At 43.2% G+C, this 17,942-nt stretch overlaps 1 protein-coding gene and 1 long non-coding RNA gene across 2 annotated transcripts; one reads left to right on the top strand and one right to left on the bottom strand.

Moving 5' to 3' along the window:
* Positions 1-96: 96 nt before the first annotated feature.
* Positions 97-17,063, top strand: CMTM3 (CKLF like MARVEL transmembrane domain containing 3). Its single transcript, XM_074839873.1, has 5 exons — positions 97-863; positions 9,965-10,120; positions 11,944-12,039; positions 13,318-13,435; positions 15,141-17,063. Exons 1-5 carry the CDS (start codon positions 600-602, stop codon positions 15,167-15,169), a joined length of 663 nt encoding a protein of 220 aa, XP_074695974.1. The 5' UTR covers positions 97-599; the 3' UTR covers positions 15,170-17,063.
* On the bottom strand, positions 858-14,642 carry LOC141929872 (uncharacterized). The gene is made up of 5 exons (XR_012625126.1): positions 14,543-14,642; positions 7,582-7,715; positions 7,122-7,279; positions 4,972-5,125; positions 858-2,875 (listed from the first exon to the last, which is right to left on the bottom strand). It is a non-coding gene; the product is annotated as an uncharacterized LOC141929872 (long non-coding RNA).
* Positions 17,064-17,942: the final 879 nt, after the last annotated feature.

Raw genomic sequence — 17,942 nt, forward strand, 5'->3', positions numbered from 1 at the left:
CGCTTATAGGAAAAATTACTTGATTTAATGTACCAGTAAACATCTTCAGGAAAAGATTTTTTCCACCCTTGTGTTCCTCGTTCCAGAGCCGAGCGTCCCGGCTGAGGGCTGTCTCGTGATGCCACGTCTGTCTCATGCTCTATCGCCGAGGCAGTTCGAGCCCTGAATTTTCATGTTTATGTTCAGAATAGCGCTGAAAATAACCTCCGTGCCCCCAGCGGAGCGCAGCCGCGCCGGTACCGCGGTGCAGGGAAGAGAGGAGACGAGGTTGAATTCGTATCGCAGTTGCAGCGGAGGGGTCTGAGGGCCGCGGGGCTCGGGCACAGCCGAGCGGCTGGGGCCGGGACCGGGACCGGCAGCACGTGCCCACGGGCTGCGCGTGGCAAAGGCGGAGCCGCCGCCGCCCGGTCCCACCGCGGGGCCGGGGCCGGGGCCGGGGCCGGGGCGGCGGCTGCCGGGCGGGACCCGTGGCCGCGCTGCCCCCGCGGGATCCCCGCCCGCATCAGCGGGGCTGGGACGGGCTGCAGGGCAGCCCCAGGGCAGCCGGCGGAGCCCACCCCCGGCCCCGACCGCACGGCCGCCACCCCCCAGATTTGGGGATGCTGGAACTTTTTTTCACGTTTCCGCAGTGTCACGATTTCCGCTTCCCTCCTTCAAAAAAAAAAAAAACCAAAAAACAAAAAGAACCACCACCCCACAGCGCCGCCCGCGCTCCTCGCCAGCCGCGGCCGCCGGAGCCGCTCGCAGCCATGGAGGAGCCCGAGCCCGCGGGGGCCTCCGCGCCGCCGCCCGGGCTGCGCTCGCTGCTGCCGCCCCGGGAGCTGCTCGGCTCCCGCAAGGGGCAGCTCCTCCTCGCCGAGTCGGTAAGGGCAGGGGCAGCCCCGCGGCGGGGCGGGGGGGAGGGGGAAGAGAAGCAGCACCCGCGGGGGGGTGGGGGGGCGCGCATGGATTTGGGGAGGGCGGCCGGGCCGGACCGGTGAGGCCGGGGGCTCCGGGCGTGACCCCCCGTAACGTGCCGGTCACCTCCGGCGACAGCGGCGGTGCGAAGGGCAGCGGGCGCCGCCCGGGCTGAGCTGAACAGACCTGGGTCGGTGTCGTCCGTCTGCCCGACCCCAGCGGGGCGGGAACCGAGGGAGCGCACAACGGGGGGGAAACGGGGGAGCAGCCCTGCGAACGGGGGGGCAGTCCGGGGCTGAAAGGGGAGTTGATTGTGTTCAGGCAGAGCGGACTAGGAACCCAAAATACCCGTCCCATTCAGCTTCCAAGGCCCTAAGTGCGTTTCCCTTTAGCAGGAGCCCCTTTTAAGTTAAAGATGGCCTTGATTTCGCTTTAACCTACTCGCAGTGTGAATTCAGTGACCACTACTGCCCTGATTTGCACTATCTCCTCGTGCCATGGGGGAGGCATGGCTCACAAGACATCCTGTCCTGAGTATGCTCAGGAAAAACCTTCCTCATTGATTTATGATGTATGGCATTACAGAGGGCATCACCATCTCGCAACTTTTGTCCTGAGCGCTCCCAAAGCTGTTTGTCCCAGACCTGACCGAAGGACACACTCGCTCACTGCTGTGGAGCCAGTAGCTTCCTGTGAAAGTACCAAATAATAATCATTAGAAACAAGCTTAGTCTGGCGCTGGACACACTGCTCCCCCAGAAACACACCGTAGTTTTTCCTTTAGGTCCAAGTGCAGAGATGGGGGCTGGTGGTAATTATAGGCCTTTGATTTTTGGTGTAACACTTTCTGGTATTTCACTTGTAAAGGCTTAAAGCCTGACAGCTGAAACAGTACACCCCTGGCAGGGAAAGAGAAAAAAAACTTACCCCCATGGGTAGCGGGTATTTCACAATCAAAAGTTAAATTTTAAGAGGAAGTTAGTTGATTGAAATTAGATCTTCAACATCATTTATACTAGAAATAATGAGTTTGAACACTAAGTTCTCTGTAATTTTAGCGGGCGTTTTGACAGCAGGTAGTCGATACCGGGACAGCCCAAACTAGCAGTCAAGTACATGGAGCACTGTTCAGAGGCGTGAGGTGTCTCTGGCTATCCCCTGTGCTAGCTCAGGGAAGGAAACAAGGACATTCGAGAAAGGGAAGGAATGGGCAGAAGGAGGCAGCGCCGTCAGGCTCAGGCCGGCCCTTCTCTACCAGCGCTGTGAGTTTGTGAGGCTGTGGGCACTGCCCTGCGGCAGCAGCATGCGCAACAGCCAGGGTGCGGGGCTGGCTTCGAGAGGAAAAAACGTTCAATTCAGGAGATGAGGATGACTTCTGTGGTGGGGAACACAGGCCTCGGGCTGGGTAGCAACAGGCCATGGGCTGTATCAGCTCCATGAAAAAATGCTGTAAAAATTCCAGGTAACCCCCATCACTCATACAGCAGCTGTAGTTTACAAAAACACACGTTTAGAAGATACCAAAGCCCAGCTAACTTTGCTCCTTTGGCACATGTTTTTGTTACATACTAAAACATACACTGGAATTTCCTATACAAGCTTACAGCCAGTAAACTATGACTTTCAGAGAGCCTGGCTTTTTAACATCTCTGAATGATGACCTATTTGAAGAATACTGTTTGTCATGGGATCAGACTCACCCTTTTGTTGTCATAGAGAAGTACTGACTATGCCTCCTTAGAGTAATAAAAACTGCTCTGTCTTGACAAAACAGGGATTTATCCTTTGTAAGGCCACTCAGGGCTTCCTCAGGGTTTGGCTGGCTGAAAGCGGCTCTAAAATCCCATCTGCCGAAGCTGCAGCGAAGCTTTCTGTGTGCTACTTGCAGGCCAGCCCACGTGCTTAGGATGTCGTTTCCTGGCAGAGGGGAGGCAGCGGTAGTTTCTCTCCAGTTGTCTCAGCTTTGCCAGAAGAAATCCTGGAAGGCAACAGAGGCCCCAGAATAAATCCAGTCTGTATACAATTAGAGAAATGCAGAGCCAAATAACTGAAGATGAGTCCAAGTGAAATCTATCACAGTTTAAATCTGTGTTTCATCTTTAGCTTTGTATTTCTTGTCTTGAATGTTTGATTTTTCCTCTTTGACACAGTACTAATGTGGGGTGGGGTTGGGTTCTGCACAAGTGTATGTAAATAATATTCATGGGATATAGATTTTGACTAGTGTCTTTTGTTCAGAAACAAAATGGGGTTCTCATTGTTACCAAATACCTCTGTCACATCATTATTCGGCAGCTTGGCAAGTCATGAGAAATGGACTTTATTTCTGTCTTTAAAGTCACACAAATACTGGCATCTCTGCAGGTAGAGCAGAGGTTCTCTGTTCAGCTACAGGAAATGCCAAGTTAGTTTTTTCAACATTCAAAAAGCAAACCACCATATACTGAAAAATATATTGCCAGTAAAGTAGCAACTTGAGAACATATCTTGACTGGGGTAGATGGTTATACTTCTCTTTTTCTGTCTGTGGCAGAAAGGGAACAGAAGGTGGCTTCAGCAAATTCCCTCAGCCCAGTGACCGTGCTGGTTGTGTACTTGGTGGAAGTAATCTCATTAAAAAGTCTTGTTTTGCCCAGTAGAAATGGCTGGCAAATGATCGGTTCAGCTGTTAAAGGTTATAGTGGACCAACTCAGACTTTGTAAATTAAGACAACTGCCACATTCACGCCAGCGTGTCCCTGTCCCTTGCGCTGCTGGCGGCGGCTGGCAGCCCGGGAACACGGGTGCCCGCAGCGCAGCCCAGGGCGTCCCAGGGAAGGTGGCAGCGGGAGCTGCGCCGGGAGCGTGGGAGCTCAGCGCTGTGTTCAGATTGAAGGAAACTGCTACAGCCACTTTATAAAAATAACATTTACACACATTTTCACATGAAGCGAGAATGGATATTTACAACGTTCGGGTGTAATTTTCATGTCGTCATGTAAACTGCTCTGCGGGCTATCAGGTCTGGGAATTCTGGTGTTTCCTCTAGAACAAGTTAGGCTGGCAAAGAAGCTGATTACTGCTAGAAGCTTAATTATAATCTCAAATTTTATTCAGAGAAGGACGTTCCCCTCACCCCCCTGCTCATTTTCCTTTTGATCTTCCTGCCTTATTAATTTTTTATTCCACCTGGGATAGCTACACAGCCACAAAGAAGCAGTAACATCAAGTACACGTATAAGCTTTGCTGTCTCTCCTAGTCCTATTTATTCTGTTTTGCTCCTCCACTTTCTAATCACCATTCTTTATCTCCCAGGTTAATTTTTCTTTTTTCCTTTCTATTCTCTCCCCATACCATTATTTCTTCCATATATTTTAACACTCTTCATCTCTTAAGCTACTCATTTTTCCTAAATACTCAAGTTGCTGTCTTGAAAGACAGCATCTCATCCATGCTCTTTTCCCCTCTTAAGAAATGCATTTTTTCAGTTCCCTCTGTCCTGTGTTGGAACTGTTTAGCAGCCACTGTCATACCTGCCACCAGAGCTTGTCTAGGCAAGATCCACAGTTACGCACTCTGCCGCTCACCCCGACTATTTCAGTCAAGCTTTTGTGTTTGTCCTGGTGACTGTTTTAATTGGCATCTCCTTAGTCCCCTGAAGCCAGTATACAGTGGCACTACATGTTTTTGTAATAAAAATGTAGTGTGAATATGTAAGGTTGTCCTGTATAAGACACAAAGGATGTAGAAGTCATTGTACCTGTTTTTCTCCTCTTTTCCTGTCTTTCTTCTGTCTTTTCAGTCTTCTCTGAACTGACCTTCGTAACTGAAACTTCCAGCTGCTCTGTGTAAAGCCTCCTTTGAAGAAGACCCCTCTGCCTTTCACTGGGTCTGTAGCCAGAAGGCAACTCGTGCAGCTAATTCTGGGGGAACCAAGAACCTCAGCTCCATGACAAGTACAACGGAGAAGTAGTAACTGAATAGCAGAGACCACTAAGTGGTCTAATTTCTCTCTCCACCAATAAACAACAACAAAATGCACTCTTGTCCAAAAGAGTTCACTGCTAGCCACTTTTAAAACTATTTAAGCAAACCTGTTGTTTTCCGTGGAGGGGAAACGAGGAGCAGGCTTTTGACGGCGCGAGGCAGCGAGCAGAGGACACCGGGGTGTGTGTAGTACTGCGCAATGATGTCAGCTGCTTCCTGGCATCTGCATCGTCCCCGACGTCCCTGGTGGGTCTGTTCTCCCTGCACAGAGGAGACAAACGCCTTCATACTCTGCCATGACCTCAGCACTTCAGCAGTCCGTCCTCCCTGAAGCAGCACAGTGCTCTCTAACCATTGTAACTAATAACTTTTCATACCTTAAACTGCAAATTGATTATATGATAAAGTATAACTTCATAATGCCTGGCCAGTTTGAGAAGCCCAGCAGCACAATATTAATAATTACATGGGAGAAAATTACTTTTTGAAACATAATACCAAAGAAGTTCCTTTTAAAAAGTGATATGTAATAGTTCTCTCTCTTTTATGTAAAAAGGTGTTCAGTGAAAAATCAGGCTTCTTTTTTGCTAGGATTTTTTATGATTTTATCACTGCCAGACTATGAAAGGATCCTGTTCTGTTCTTTGCTGCGCTAGAGCTTTGTACATCCAAATATTCCTCCACAGTGAAGCTGTCAACAATCACACTAACCTTTCAACAGCAGTGCAGGAACAACTCAGAGTCCTAGCTACTATCAATGCTAAGGATGTAATCTCAAGGGAAAAAGAAACCCCCAGTGTAAATACAAATGGACAAAACTGAGAAAACACTGTATTTTTTTCCTCCCAGAAGCAGCAGCGCTTTCTGAGTCTGAAAATGCTAGAAACGAACTTGAAACTGTATTGAGCCTCACAAACTTCCTTTCTAGCTGTTGGTTTTGTTGGTTTTTTTAGCACCAGCACAGAGCTGTTAGAAGAATGACAGGATCCCATTGCTTGACCTTTCTCTGAAATCACTTTTAAACACACAGCTTCAAACAAGTGTGATGTGCAGTGGATCATCTATGGCCTTTAGAGAGGTCCGGCTATATTCTAAAAGTTACTTTTGAGTTTGTTGGTTTTAGAGCAACTTTCAGTTTGTCTCAAAGACTTGAAGTCTGGAAAAGTAAATAGGTAGGTGTTCATTATTTCTGGGTACAGATTTGTATTGTGGGAGTAGAGTATATTTTTTAAATTACCAGATTTTTAGATGACATCAAATGCTTGTTAGTGGCGCTGCAATTAAATGGTCAGACAAGATAACAAGATACCTACTCACTTTTATAATTCAGAAAAGACAGTAATAGGTAATATCCAGTATTGCTCAGGGAGTCCATGCACTCCACCTGTCAGAAGGGGGAATAAGCTCTAAACAACAGGAAATGAGAAACATTGTCAAAAGCCAAGAGCTTTGTGGACTCTTGTATTACACAGGTCTGTCCCCAAATTACCGAATAGATCTGGCATTAAAATCCACGTCAGGGCTGTGACATAGTCACCAAGGAGACAAAAAAAAAAAAACAAAACAACTGAAGAACAAGCTGGAGCACCATAGCCATCACCTGACAGAGCCTTCAGGCACCTCCTTCCTTTTGTTTCTCTTGCTTTTTCTAACGTCTGCCTGCCTCCCCTTCCAGCGCCTTCAGCCTTGCCTCAATGAAGGCTGTAGCATCTAAAAATACCATTTTTCAAACCTTCATTCTCAAAATCTGGTCCGCTATTTTACAGGTGTGTATTTCACCTAAAACCTTCCTTGGGCCTTTTCAGTCTCTGAATGCCGGTAAAATGAGGAGTGGTGCTTAACTGGAGAGCAATTACCACACTTCATGTCAGATTCTTTCCCTTTTACTATCAGCATCACTACTCTGTTGAAATCAAGGGACTTCTTGTAAACCAAGAGTGGGTTTTTTTTAATGTGGCCTTGGCATGCACTTCCCATGCACAACGTAGAGTCAGGAGTGGAGAGCTGGGACAGGCTGGACTCAAGTCCACCACTCAAGGTGATGGCAGGAGTACAGTTACTGTTCATCAGGGCTGAGGAACAGGCAGCAGGAGACTGCTGTGATCCTACCAGTAACGAAGCGGTTTGTTTGAGCAAGTAGCTGGCCTGTTAACTAGATTTTAAAATGGACAACTAATATTTCCCCAGATGCCAGGTTCTGTGGATCAGACCAAATTAGAAAGCTGCAATACTCAGACTTGTCTCTTCAGCAACTTACCTTACACCCAAGCAGGAATCCCGCCGGGACACCAGCACATTGGAGCAGGAGCCCCTTGGTGTGTTCTTGCTGCGAAACAAGTTTCTGTTTGGATCCTGAGCCGTGTTAACAGCAGGGTCTCGGGCACTGCACTGCATTTCAAACCACGTGGACCTGCCCTGGGCCATCACGGTGAGGGGAAGACAGTGGGAAACTTAAGTTACACAAATTACCATAAGGTTGATCTTAAGAGAAAACAATCACTCTTCGTTTCACCTAACAGTTCTGACAGAAAATCTTTTTCTCTGTATAAAGGCAGACAGAGCACAAGAGTTACTGCATCAAACAGAATTAAGATCAAAGTGATCTCTACTGTGTAGCATTAACTTACATATCTGAAATTTGCTTCTGTACCCCCCCTCGCTGCTGTAGTATGATGGATTATTTAACACTGCATTTAATCCTTTTATATGAGATTTACCAAGTTTAGTTCAGGTCTAATGTTCTGCTGTTGAAAGGGGCTTGTTGGTGGGACCTATCCTGAACGTGTCTCCTCCCTGCTGCTGTTTGTCTCTTCATGCTTCTCTTTCTATACATCTCAGCATTCACACTTTCCTGTAGCCAAAAAAAGGAAGAGATTCTTTTTGAACACCAGAAAGAAAGAAAAAGTGTCCTAGCTACATGGTGATTTCTTTTTAGATCAAGAAAACATGAAACCATGTCTAATTTATGTTCCACAAATGCAACTGAAGCAGAGTCACAAAGTTAAAGTCCAGTCCTTTCTGGTTTTATTCCATGGGGGTGGGAAGGGAATAGGTGGTATGATAGGAAGGAGGAAGAAGTCCTCTCTCCTCTTAGCAGTTTTCAAGTTCTGTTATATCCACTTCCCTTCAAACAGTACTTGCCATTTTTTCAGTCACAGAAATAAAATACCACATTAAGGATAAGATACAGTGCATGAGTTCCCTCCACTATATGAAAAGTCTAAAAAACCCTGCAAAGTGGCTATGTAAGCAATAAGCAAGTAATAATAGGATAAATAACAACAAATAGGGTAAATATTAACAGGCCTTGATGCAGAAGTGAACCCTATGTATTCTACCAGATCAGTTTCCTACAACCCAATGAAATGAGAACAATGCATAGGCACTTTATGATAAATATAGTATTTTACTAAAAATGTCCCATCCTCTCAAACTTCACCACCCAGTCCTAATGGATCAAAACAATATACTCCAGCTACTACCATCCCGGTCAAGAACTGACTGCCTTCCCCAAAATCAGGCTTAGAATAAAGGCTAGTTAATTAATATTATAAATTAATATTATATACATTAATATTATAAATTAATAATTACTATTATAACTTAATAAAATAACTAAAGACATTATTTCAACAGGATTGAACTGCTTAGCTGCCCCCTAAATGGGCTCTTTTGATACATGTATTTGAGGGTTCACTGACCTCTCATAGAAGTAATTATTAATTAATTATAGCAGCCTTATCATTCAAATATAATGATTTTTTTTTGAGGTACAGGTGGTTCCCAGAAACACATGGTAGCAACAAGCAAAGAAGTCCATAGGTCTGAAATTTAATGAGGCAAATGCATTGATCATCACAGTCCAAATATTTATGCTTTTCAAGAAGCCACATCTGCCTTTAGATATGCCACCTGGGGGAAAATACTACATCTATTTTCAGTATTATATGAGTGAGAATGTCCGTGTCCCACTTTAAAATTTAGAATTTAAAAAAATGCTTGTAATCTAATGCTCAAACAATACCTACTGCTATGTTGACCAAAAGCATCTCTGAGCATTGCTAAGGCAGAGATTTGTCTCCAAGAGGAAAGGCCTAATAGAGCAGCTCCGGTGTAAACTAGCACATAACACTCACACTTGCAGAAAATGTTTTATTCGGTATGCTAGCTACTTTTTTTTTTTTTTTTTTTAAGCTGATTTGAAGAAAACCGCAACCAGTTACATGAGGTAGTAGGGCAGTAGGGTCAGAGCCTCTTCTTGGAGGTGACCAACTCCCAGTACATCATTTGAAATTAAGTTTCTCCATAGTTCCCTCACCTCCCACTTTCACACATACAGTGGCTGAAAATCCAGAAGTGTAACACAGCACTTTGGGAGTGTCTAGTTTAGGTGAAAATGCATTTTCTTTAGCCATTTCTCCATTGTGAAATTTTCTATTTTGAGCCATATTCTGAAGGTATTTTAATTGAATGGGAAAACAAATGCCATTTTTATTATTTTGTGGAGTTAGGAAACATCATGGAGATAAAACAAATCTATGGGAGTTATTTATGCTATTACTCTCTAAAACACTGTCTACACTGGAAAACTAGAACCAGAGACTTAGAGAAATCACAGAATAATTAATTCTCAGCTCTTTTCTATCCATCAACAGCAGACTTTTTCTTTCAACTCTAAGAAGATTATAAATGCTGAGTTACTTTGGGCTATCTGAGCAGTGATTTGGATTTCAAATGAGAACTGTCACGGTTGAAAGCTTAAAGCTCTGTTTTCTTGGCAATGCCTTACTATTTTCAGAATTATGTTGTCAGAACTGTTTACAATCCAGAGCTAACTATTCACTCAGAGAGGTGCAAATCCACCAAGCTCTCCGGAAAGTCAATTTCTCACGCATTGAAATAAATGCCATTACTTTAGATTTATTCCATGCTAAACAAGAAAATTCATTTGGCCCAAGAAAAAAAAAAAAAGTAGGAAGCAAGATATGCCATCACCAGCAGCACCGACAGAAACATGCAGGGAGAGTAATGCTTCAAAGCTGCTCAGCTGCCTGAGGCTCTGCTATTCCATGTGAATAACTAGTTTTCCCTTTACTCTAGGTGCTGTCATTTATCATCTTTATCTGCTATATTGCATCTCTAGCTACCTCTTTCATGATGGCACCACTCCTAGAGTTTCTGCTGGCACTGTTTCTTTTTTTTGCCTACGCCTCCAAACTTAATGAGAAGTTTAAAGGACTCTACTGGCCTTTGATGGTAAGTGAAATGTGCAGTATAAACCCACAGATTTAATTCTACAGTATAACATGAGTAAAAGGGACTATATAAGAGTTTAGGCTGACCGTTAACAATTATACCCCCTTACTAGAAACTTGTCTGTATTGCCTCCCCTTCAAAAGGGCCCAAAGCACTCTTTAAACTGTGCTACACTACATACTATAGCTTTCTTGGTGCTGACACAAAGTATGGTTTTATTAAAGCACAGAACTTATGCCCAATTCCCGGAAAATGGCTTAGGGCTGGATCTTCAGAAGCAGGCAACATCAGCCTAACTAAGTCTGACCACTGCTGGGGGCTCTTTAATATTGCTACCCTTACAAATGGGGAAACTGAGGCATGCTATATAGTAATCCATGTACTTTATTAAAACGTTTTAAAATTCTCAGGTAAGTGCTGTTGAGATGCAGAGTCATACTGACAGGTAAACAAAGTGACAGCTACTTTTGTTAAGGGGGGAAGCCCTGCAACCCTTGCAGGCAGATGCTCATTCACACAGAGGAAACCACTGGCTAGTCACGGGCGAGTTTTCAGGTTGGTACTTGCAGGCGGTTACTGCACACTGGCCACTGGATGTCTCTGTTGTTTCAAATATACACTGCAAAGGGACCGTTTGTCTAGCACAAACACTTCCCAAAAAACGCTCATCTAATCGATCTAGATCTCTTTTGGTACAGTCTAGCAATAGTTCATCATAGTGAGATTTGAATTAGAGCTCTTAACAGTAGAAAAATGGCATTAGCAAGGCCACTGGTGATAAAAGAATAGCAGTGACTTTGACTATGACAGCGCATGGTTCTCAGCTGGTAATCTCAGTTCCATTGTTTTCCCATTTTATACACGTAGTTGATTCCAGAACTAAGACAAAAAAAGCACTTGTATGTTTATTATGTCCATCACCGTAACATACTCCAGCCGCAACGTAGATAACTGACCTTGTCCTGACTTCAGAAGAGTCGGGTTTCTTGTAGGATTTGTGTTTTGAGACAGTATCTTACTTATCCCTCTGTTCTGAAAAGGCGGATCTAACTGTGAACAGAGGTCAAGATACCGTTATTCCAGCTCACATGGTTTACACGTGCTCTGGGAATCACAGCTCTTTATTTAATATACAGTTCAGAGACACCGCTGGCTCCAGCACATCACTACTGGTATTATAGTGCATGGCCCCTGCCCTGCAAAGCTACAGTCTCAGCCACAGAAGCACGTATTTCAATGATAACAACAGGTACGTTCACTTCAGGGTAGCTGTTGGAGTTACAAGTGTACATATGAAGTATAAATCGTAGTTTTAAACACTAAACAAAGTGTTTAGTTCCCAAATGAGGACTTCCTACATACAGGCCTACTTCTATATAGGAACAAATACACCCCTGTTCCCCACGGGAACAGAGCCTTTGCTACCACGAGTTCTGCTTGAAGATGAGTATTTTTAAGGCATTTCAAATGATTCTTCTATTAGAGCCCTTGCTGCGCTCCAAGTTAAACATCACAGAAAGATGGCTCTTCTCAGCCTGAAGAAAGGTCTGCCTGACATAAGCATGTTAAAATTAGGAGTTATACCAACATCTGTAAGAGCAGAAGCTTATGCCAAGATTCTGGTCATCTCTCATTTAAAAATATTTCCCAGATGAGCAATTCATCCGCTACAAAATACCAGGCTGTAGTCACACTCCAGCATCAGGCAAGTCCACTGATGCAACAACAGGTTTTTAGTGGTCATTTCTGAAATAATTTTTAGAGGAGTTTGTATGTTGGAATTACTTGACTAATCTGAGAATGCAACATTGCTTATTTCACAGGATTTCTTGCGGTGCGTCACTGCTGCCATTATTTACTTTGCCATTTCAATTGCTGCTGTCTCAAAATATAATGACGGAGCATCGAAAGCAGCAGGAGTAAGTAGACACGTGTTTTCCACTTAAGTATTTTGGTGAATTGCGTATGGACGTACTTTAGAAACAATTCAATTTTGACCCCATTGCAAGTAGCAGAAGTTTCTTCAGTTAACTGAGAATTAGCTTTGCCTAAAGCAAGGAAGAAATGGTCAGCTATTGAGAAAACTGTGTTTTGAATCAATGAATAGTTTTTTCATCCTAACAGTGCTGCTCAATGTTAACTGTACTACTTAGGGAAGGCATCTATTCTGCTTTTTGATTTCAGCAGCTGTACAGGGAATATAAACTTCTCTGTTCCTGCAAGATTCTCATGTAAGATCCTTGCATGGAGAGAATAATAATAATTAAAATAACCAAACCTGTAACTACTAAGGACAGTCTGAAATAAGTAATTTCAACCTCCTGCCCCTACTGCTTGACTTTACTTGGATGAATTGAAACAAGAGCAGTGTCATTTTACCCTCCAGTATATGGACTGCCCAGGAGAGAGCCTTTGCCATCAGCATTTTGTGTTCAGAAATGGGATACAGCCTCACCATCTGCAACTTGACTCTAAGCATCAATAATGTATGCAACATAAATAAAATTTGCATAATTTTAAAAGATAGGGAAGAACAATACCCAGTAGTATTAGCCAGCCAGCCTTACCAAACCATCCCAAGTCATACACAATTTCAAAACAAAGACCTTATTTTAATCTTTGTCACTCTGTTTAGACATGGAGCAATGCAATATAGCATTTACCCTAGCTTCTCAGACTGAAAACCAGCCTATTCTTGCCACACTGCTGCTTCTTTGACACTAAATAGGTAACTCCAGAATCATTTTATCTCAATCTATTTCATTCTGCTACAGACATGTCTCCTTGCAAACCAGTAAAAAATTATTTCCAGAGAAATTGAGGTGATTTCTTGGTGGCAAACAGATGCCCTGGGATGGCGGAGGTGCAGGTTATGTTCTGTATCTCCCAACACAGGGCAGTGCTGATGCTCAGAACGTGCCCATAGCCAGAGAAGGATGTAGCCTGGGGAAGGGCTAAGAACACATCTGATAGAGCAACTGCAGGGACCACTACTCAGGCTCCCAGATTAGCTGCAATTTAGTTGATGCCAATGGGTCATGAGACATGTCCCTTCCCTGTCTTTTTAGAAAGGCACAAGCCAAAAAATCAAGCCCAAGTTTTCTTTAAGCATTCTTCTTCTGTCAGTTAGACTTATCTTGGTTTGTCATTGATGGACATGACCTGTTGTTAAAGAGGGTATTGTTCTGCCATTTTAGGTGTTTGGATTTATAGCCACAATAGTGTTTGCCATTGATTTCTACATAACCTTCAATGACCTGGTTACTTTTCTCAAGCAAGGCAGTTCTGATTCCCCTGAAGGGCGCAAGTCAGAAGGTAAGTAAAATTCCCCATTTTGGTTATACTAGCGTGTAACGTGAGATTTTCTTCTCCATTTCACCCTTCACAGGGGAGCAAGAGCACTCAATAAGAACAGTTTCTATTCTTGGCTACGTTGGTTTTCTGTGACACAACTATGCTGAATTATGAAGCTGCTTAGTCTTAAAATACAACAACTGTAATTTCAGTGATTTAAAAAAGATAACTAGCAAGCCAGGAATGTGAAGTTTCTCAGGGTTTTGCACCATCTAGCTTTGAAAAGCCCCAATCCAATTACAGAAATTACTGTACAGCACAGACTTTTTTCCTCCTGCCAACATGTCTGTCTAAAAACAAACATCTACTTTTTTTTTTTTTTTGATAACTTGATAATTAACATCCATTAGTTCACAGTCTTTTATTTCCAATAGTGCTTTTCTCTTCATCAGCTCCTTATCATGATTACCTCTTATTTGGGGTCAAGCTTTGACAATCTGCGGGAAAATGGCCTTGAAATCCAAGGGCCACACAACGTAAAATTAATAAGATTGTTACCAAATGTCTTTCTAATATACGAGGTACAGTCTACCTCAAATCAGAGAGATCCACTTAGACAAAGATAAAAAGAGGGACCCGCTGTCAGGAGTTCAAACCCATTTCAAGTCAGGACACAGGTAGCTATTTTGCAGTACCCAGGAGCCCAAATCATGCCCATGTGATACTAGTTATTGCATCCACAAAGATGAAAAAGACTGCTCCACACTTAAAAACAAACAAAAAATCCCCAAACCCTGAAAAACACCCCATGCAAAACCAAAACCCACAAAACCCCTCAAAAACAAACACCCAAGACATGTACAGAATCCTAGAAGGTGTATAGTAACTCTAACAGTCTTTTCTAGGTATTTTAGTAAACTGTTAAATGTTTTGGAAGATTTAGGCCAAAAAGAGGGACAAAGAAAAGAAGAATTAAAGGAACAGATCATAGGAAACAGACTGTTAAGACTAAAACTGCTTATCCCCACAAACTGAACTGACCTCAAGATCAGGTGACAAGGGCACAAAATTAGGCTAAAGATTACATCTAATTTCCCTGGAGTTGGAGAGAGAAATATATAAACTTACAAATATGCAGTCATGCAGCTTTGTGTTGATGATTTAACCATGCAAGGGCTTTGTCCTGCAGCACTGTTCCTCCAGCACCAAACTCTTGTTCACACTGGGGCTCTCAACTGCTGATGGCAGAAATCCCTTGCTTCCTTGCAAGCGGAGTCTCAAGCTTGGGCAAGATGCAACTCTGTAGGCCTGTCAGGATTTCTTAACATCTTAAAGCTCCTGGCTTTCGGATACGTTTGACTGGCAGTGCGTAACCGTGACCCACAGCAAACGGCAATATTCTAGTACAGGAAGCATGTCTTCAGCAGACTTCCTCTTGGTGGTCACACTAACAATATTGTCTCTGCAACTTCTTTCATCTGAACTGTTACCTACCTATGTTGTAGTTGTCTAAGGGCCTCTCAGCAGCATTTCTCAAGTCCTTTGAAACACGATTTAAAGCTCTATCATGTTAGTAAGAACTGTCATTTTACAAGTCTTTTCCTAAATATGCCACGTCCTTTGAAGCAGACACCTGCTGAAGAGCAGCAGCTCCCAGCAAGAGCCAAAGTTGATGTGGAGATTTCCAGCTTTCATTTTCACTATTGTTCCTTGTTTTAAATTTCAGATGAGGACTCCGATTCTGACTCAGACTGAAGAACTGAACACCAACCAAGCGTGAAGGGAAGATGATCAAGCACTTTCCTCTTTGCTGAATGCACTGCCAATTGAAATATCTCCCTTATTTCAGCCTCGGTATCCTCTTTCCACCTCACTGTTTATGGAATCAGCAAAGCACAGACAGGGCAGTGATGTGGAAAAGGAGACAATTCCCAATGCATTAAACATTCCTTCCGAACTATGGATTTTACAGTAGTTCAACCTGCCACAGAGGTCTGTATCCAAATAACACATCTCAATTCTCTGCTGCCCCTCCCTGCTCAGCACTACAATGTACTGAGTAAATGGGAACATAGTATTTTAAACGTGTAAGCGGAGCTTTTAATATGCTTTCTTAACTCCAAATCTTTAACACTTATAGCTTTTATACTTCTTGCTGTGCCAAAGAAGGGAGGCTCAGAATGCCTCTACTTTATTTGTATTTTTCTTGATTAACTAACAGTATTTCTTTATCTGAAGTCTGAATATTCCACTATCTCAGGCACTGAAGGTTATAGTTAACATGTTGGTTTCAGTACATTTATATCTACTGCCTATCTGCAACAAGAAAAAGTGAACTGGAAATCTGCAGTAAGGATAAACCTCAAAGTATAATTGTGCCGCAGAGTAGCTGGTTCATCAAATATTCAGTATCACTTTTTTAAGCTGCTTGGTTGGGATCACATCCCGTCTCCTGCAATTCCACCACAGATCGGAGGTAGAACAGATGAGGCATCTTCATACCAGCACCCTTTCTACCATTTGCGTGGGAGCCCTTGTACCTGTTTGCACATACAGGTAAGGAAGGCTGGCCAAATACCATCCAACAGTATCTGCCTGTAGAAACCTGCAAATATTTGCGCACAAGATATGACTGATCTCATGCTGTGTTGCGAACACTGGTCCTCCCGTGAGAAGTAATGCTGGACGTAGTCCGCTGGGTTCGCAAAACAGACAACTGTAAAACTCAGGATACCTGGGCCCCAGGAGGGCAATACATCCTTCCCACTGTGAAAAGGCAAAAAAACCAACCTCCAAACTAAAGAATGTCTGCAGTGAAATTAATTTTCCCAGACCCTTTTTCTGGGGGGACACACACACATGTGTGGCTTTTGGTTTGGTTTTTTTTCCCCTGGAAGGACATGATTTATCTCATGGTCTAGTATTCTGGGTGAAAAGCCTTCTGAATTTGCAAAAGGTATTTTCATGGGGAGCACAACCTACCTTGAAATATTTGTCTCCACCTATGAACGCGTACTGCTTGGAAAATGCATGGCATGCTCCTTATATATGGCATCAAATAGGTCTGTTTCAGAGAAACCTGTATACATTTAAAAAAAATTAATATAGTACCAGAACAGGTGGCCTTAACAAGGAGTAATTAAAATGAGAGCAGATGGTACTAACAGAGTAAATGAAAAACAGGGATAAAACAGTAAAGGCAGATTTCCTTTGAAACAAAATTACTACTTGGGTTCCAATTCCCTGCTAGCAGCTGGCTGCTAACAGGCGGAAACACGGTACCTAGCAGCAAGCAGGTGCTTGGGAAGGTGCTGGAGATTCAGAGCTGTCTAACAGGCAGCTCCCACATCTCCTGTTTCCAGACCACTGAGGGAATAAAAGCAAAACAAATGGTTGCTTCTAAATGTGACAATGCTTTTATAAGAAATAGCTCTTTGGATCTTTTCCTGTATGAAATTCCATGTTTCTTTTCTGTTGTCATATTTTACTGGCACACACTGGGACATCGGGGGACCTGGGCTCATTTTTATATTCAATTGTTTTGTATTTCTCTTTTTTTAATTAAAAAAATGTACTGCATGTCACAGCTGGAAACTAGTACATGGTTAATATTTAGAAACCATGATGGATTAAACCTCTTTTAATAGAAGTGTTGGGTGTCTTTACTTTTTTAAGACCTGGTTTTACCACCTTGCCTCTGACCAGTGAGAGTACCAGTGTTTCAGGAAACTCTTTATCAGGCAGGATGCCGGGTGCTGGGGAGGTGGACAACAGCACAGAGCCAGCACTGGAGACCAGTCACTCATGCTTACAAGGAGAAACTTCATCTTTAATGCGTAAGTGTAAAATAATTTAACCAAGAATTAGTTTTAGCATATTTAGTAGACATTGGAGCAGCTAATAACATTGTGAACAACAATCCCCTTTGGGTTTACCCTTCACAGACATGTTACAACCCAAGAACTGCGAGGGTTTTCTAATAATTTTTTCACATTGGAATACTCCTAAAAATCAAGAAGCGGCAAACAAAATTGCTCATCACATGCTTCAAGACTACTTTAGCAGGCATGCAGTGAATTGCCTGTCCACAGAATTTAATTATTAGCATTCAAGTATTTGATGATTTCATTTATTTCTAAGCAGTTTGCTCCCAAGGTCAAGCACTTGTGTAAGATTCCAGCCTTTTATTTGAAAGTATGTTCCCATGACTGAAATAAAATACACTTTTATAAATGTAATTTCAGAAAAGAGAATTCAATTAAAAGTAATTACTTTAAAGCCAATTCTGATTGGGGGCAGGGGGGCGCTGACTCAGTCTTTCGTTCATCTCCTGCCAGCAATATTGCACTAAGCTCAGAGTCTGGTATAGGGCAGAGGAAAAGTCTGCTTGGTTTTTTTTGCTTTTACGTTTGTTTGCTTGTTTTTCCTCAGCTGACAAGATCAAAGTAGCAGGAGCACTGGTTTCTCTGCAATTCGGGATTCACAACACAAGCACAATGTTACACCTGCAGCACGGAGTCCTTATTGA

Source organism: Strix aluco, chromosome 14 (assembly GCF_031877795.1).
Source record: "Strix aluco isolate bStrAlu1 chromosome 14, bStrAlu1.hap1, whole genome shotgun sequence".
Taxonomy (NCBI): Eukaryota; Metazoa; Chordata; class Aves; order Strigiformes; family Strigidae; genus Strix; species Strix aluco.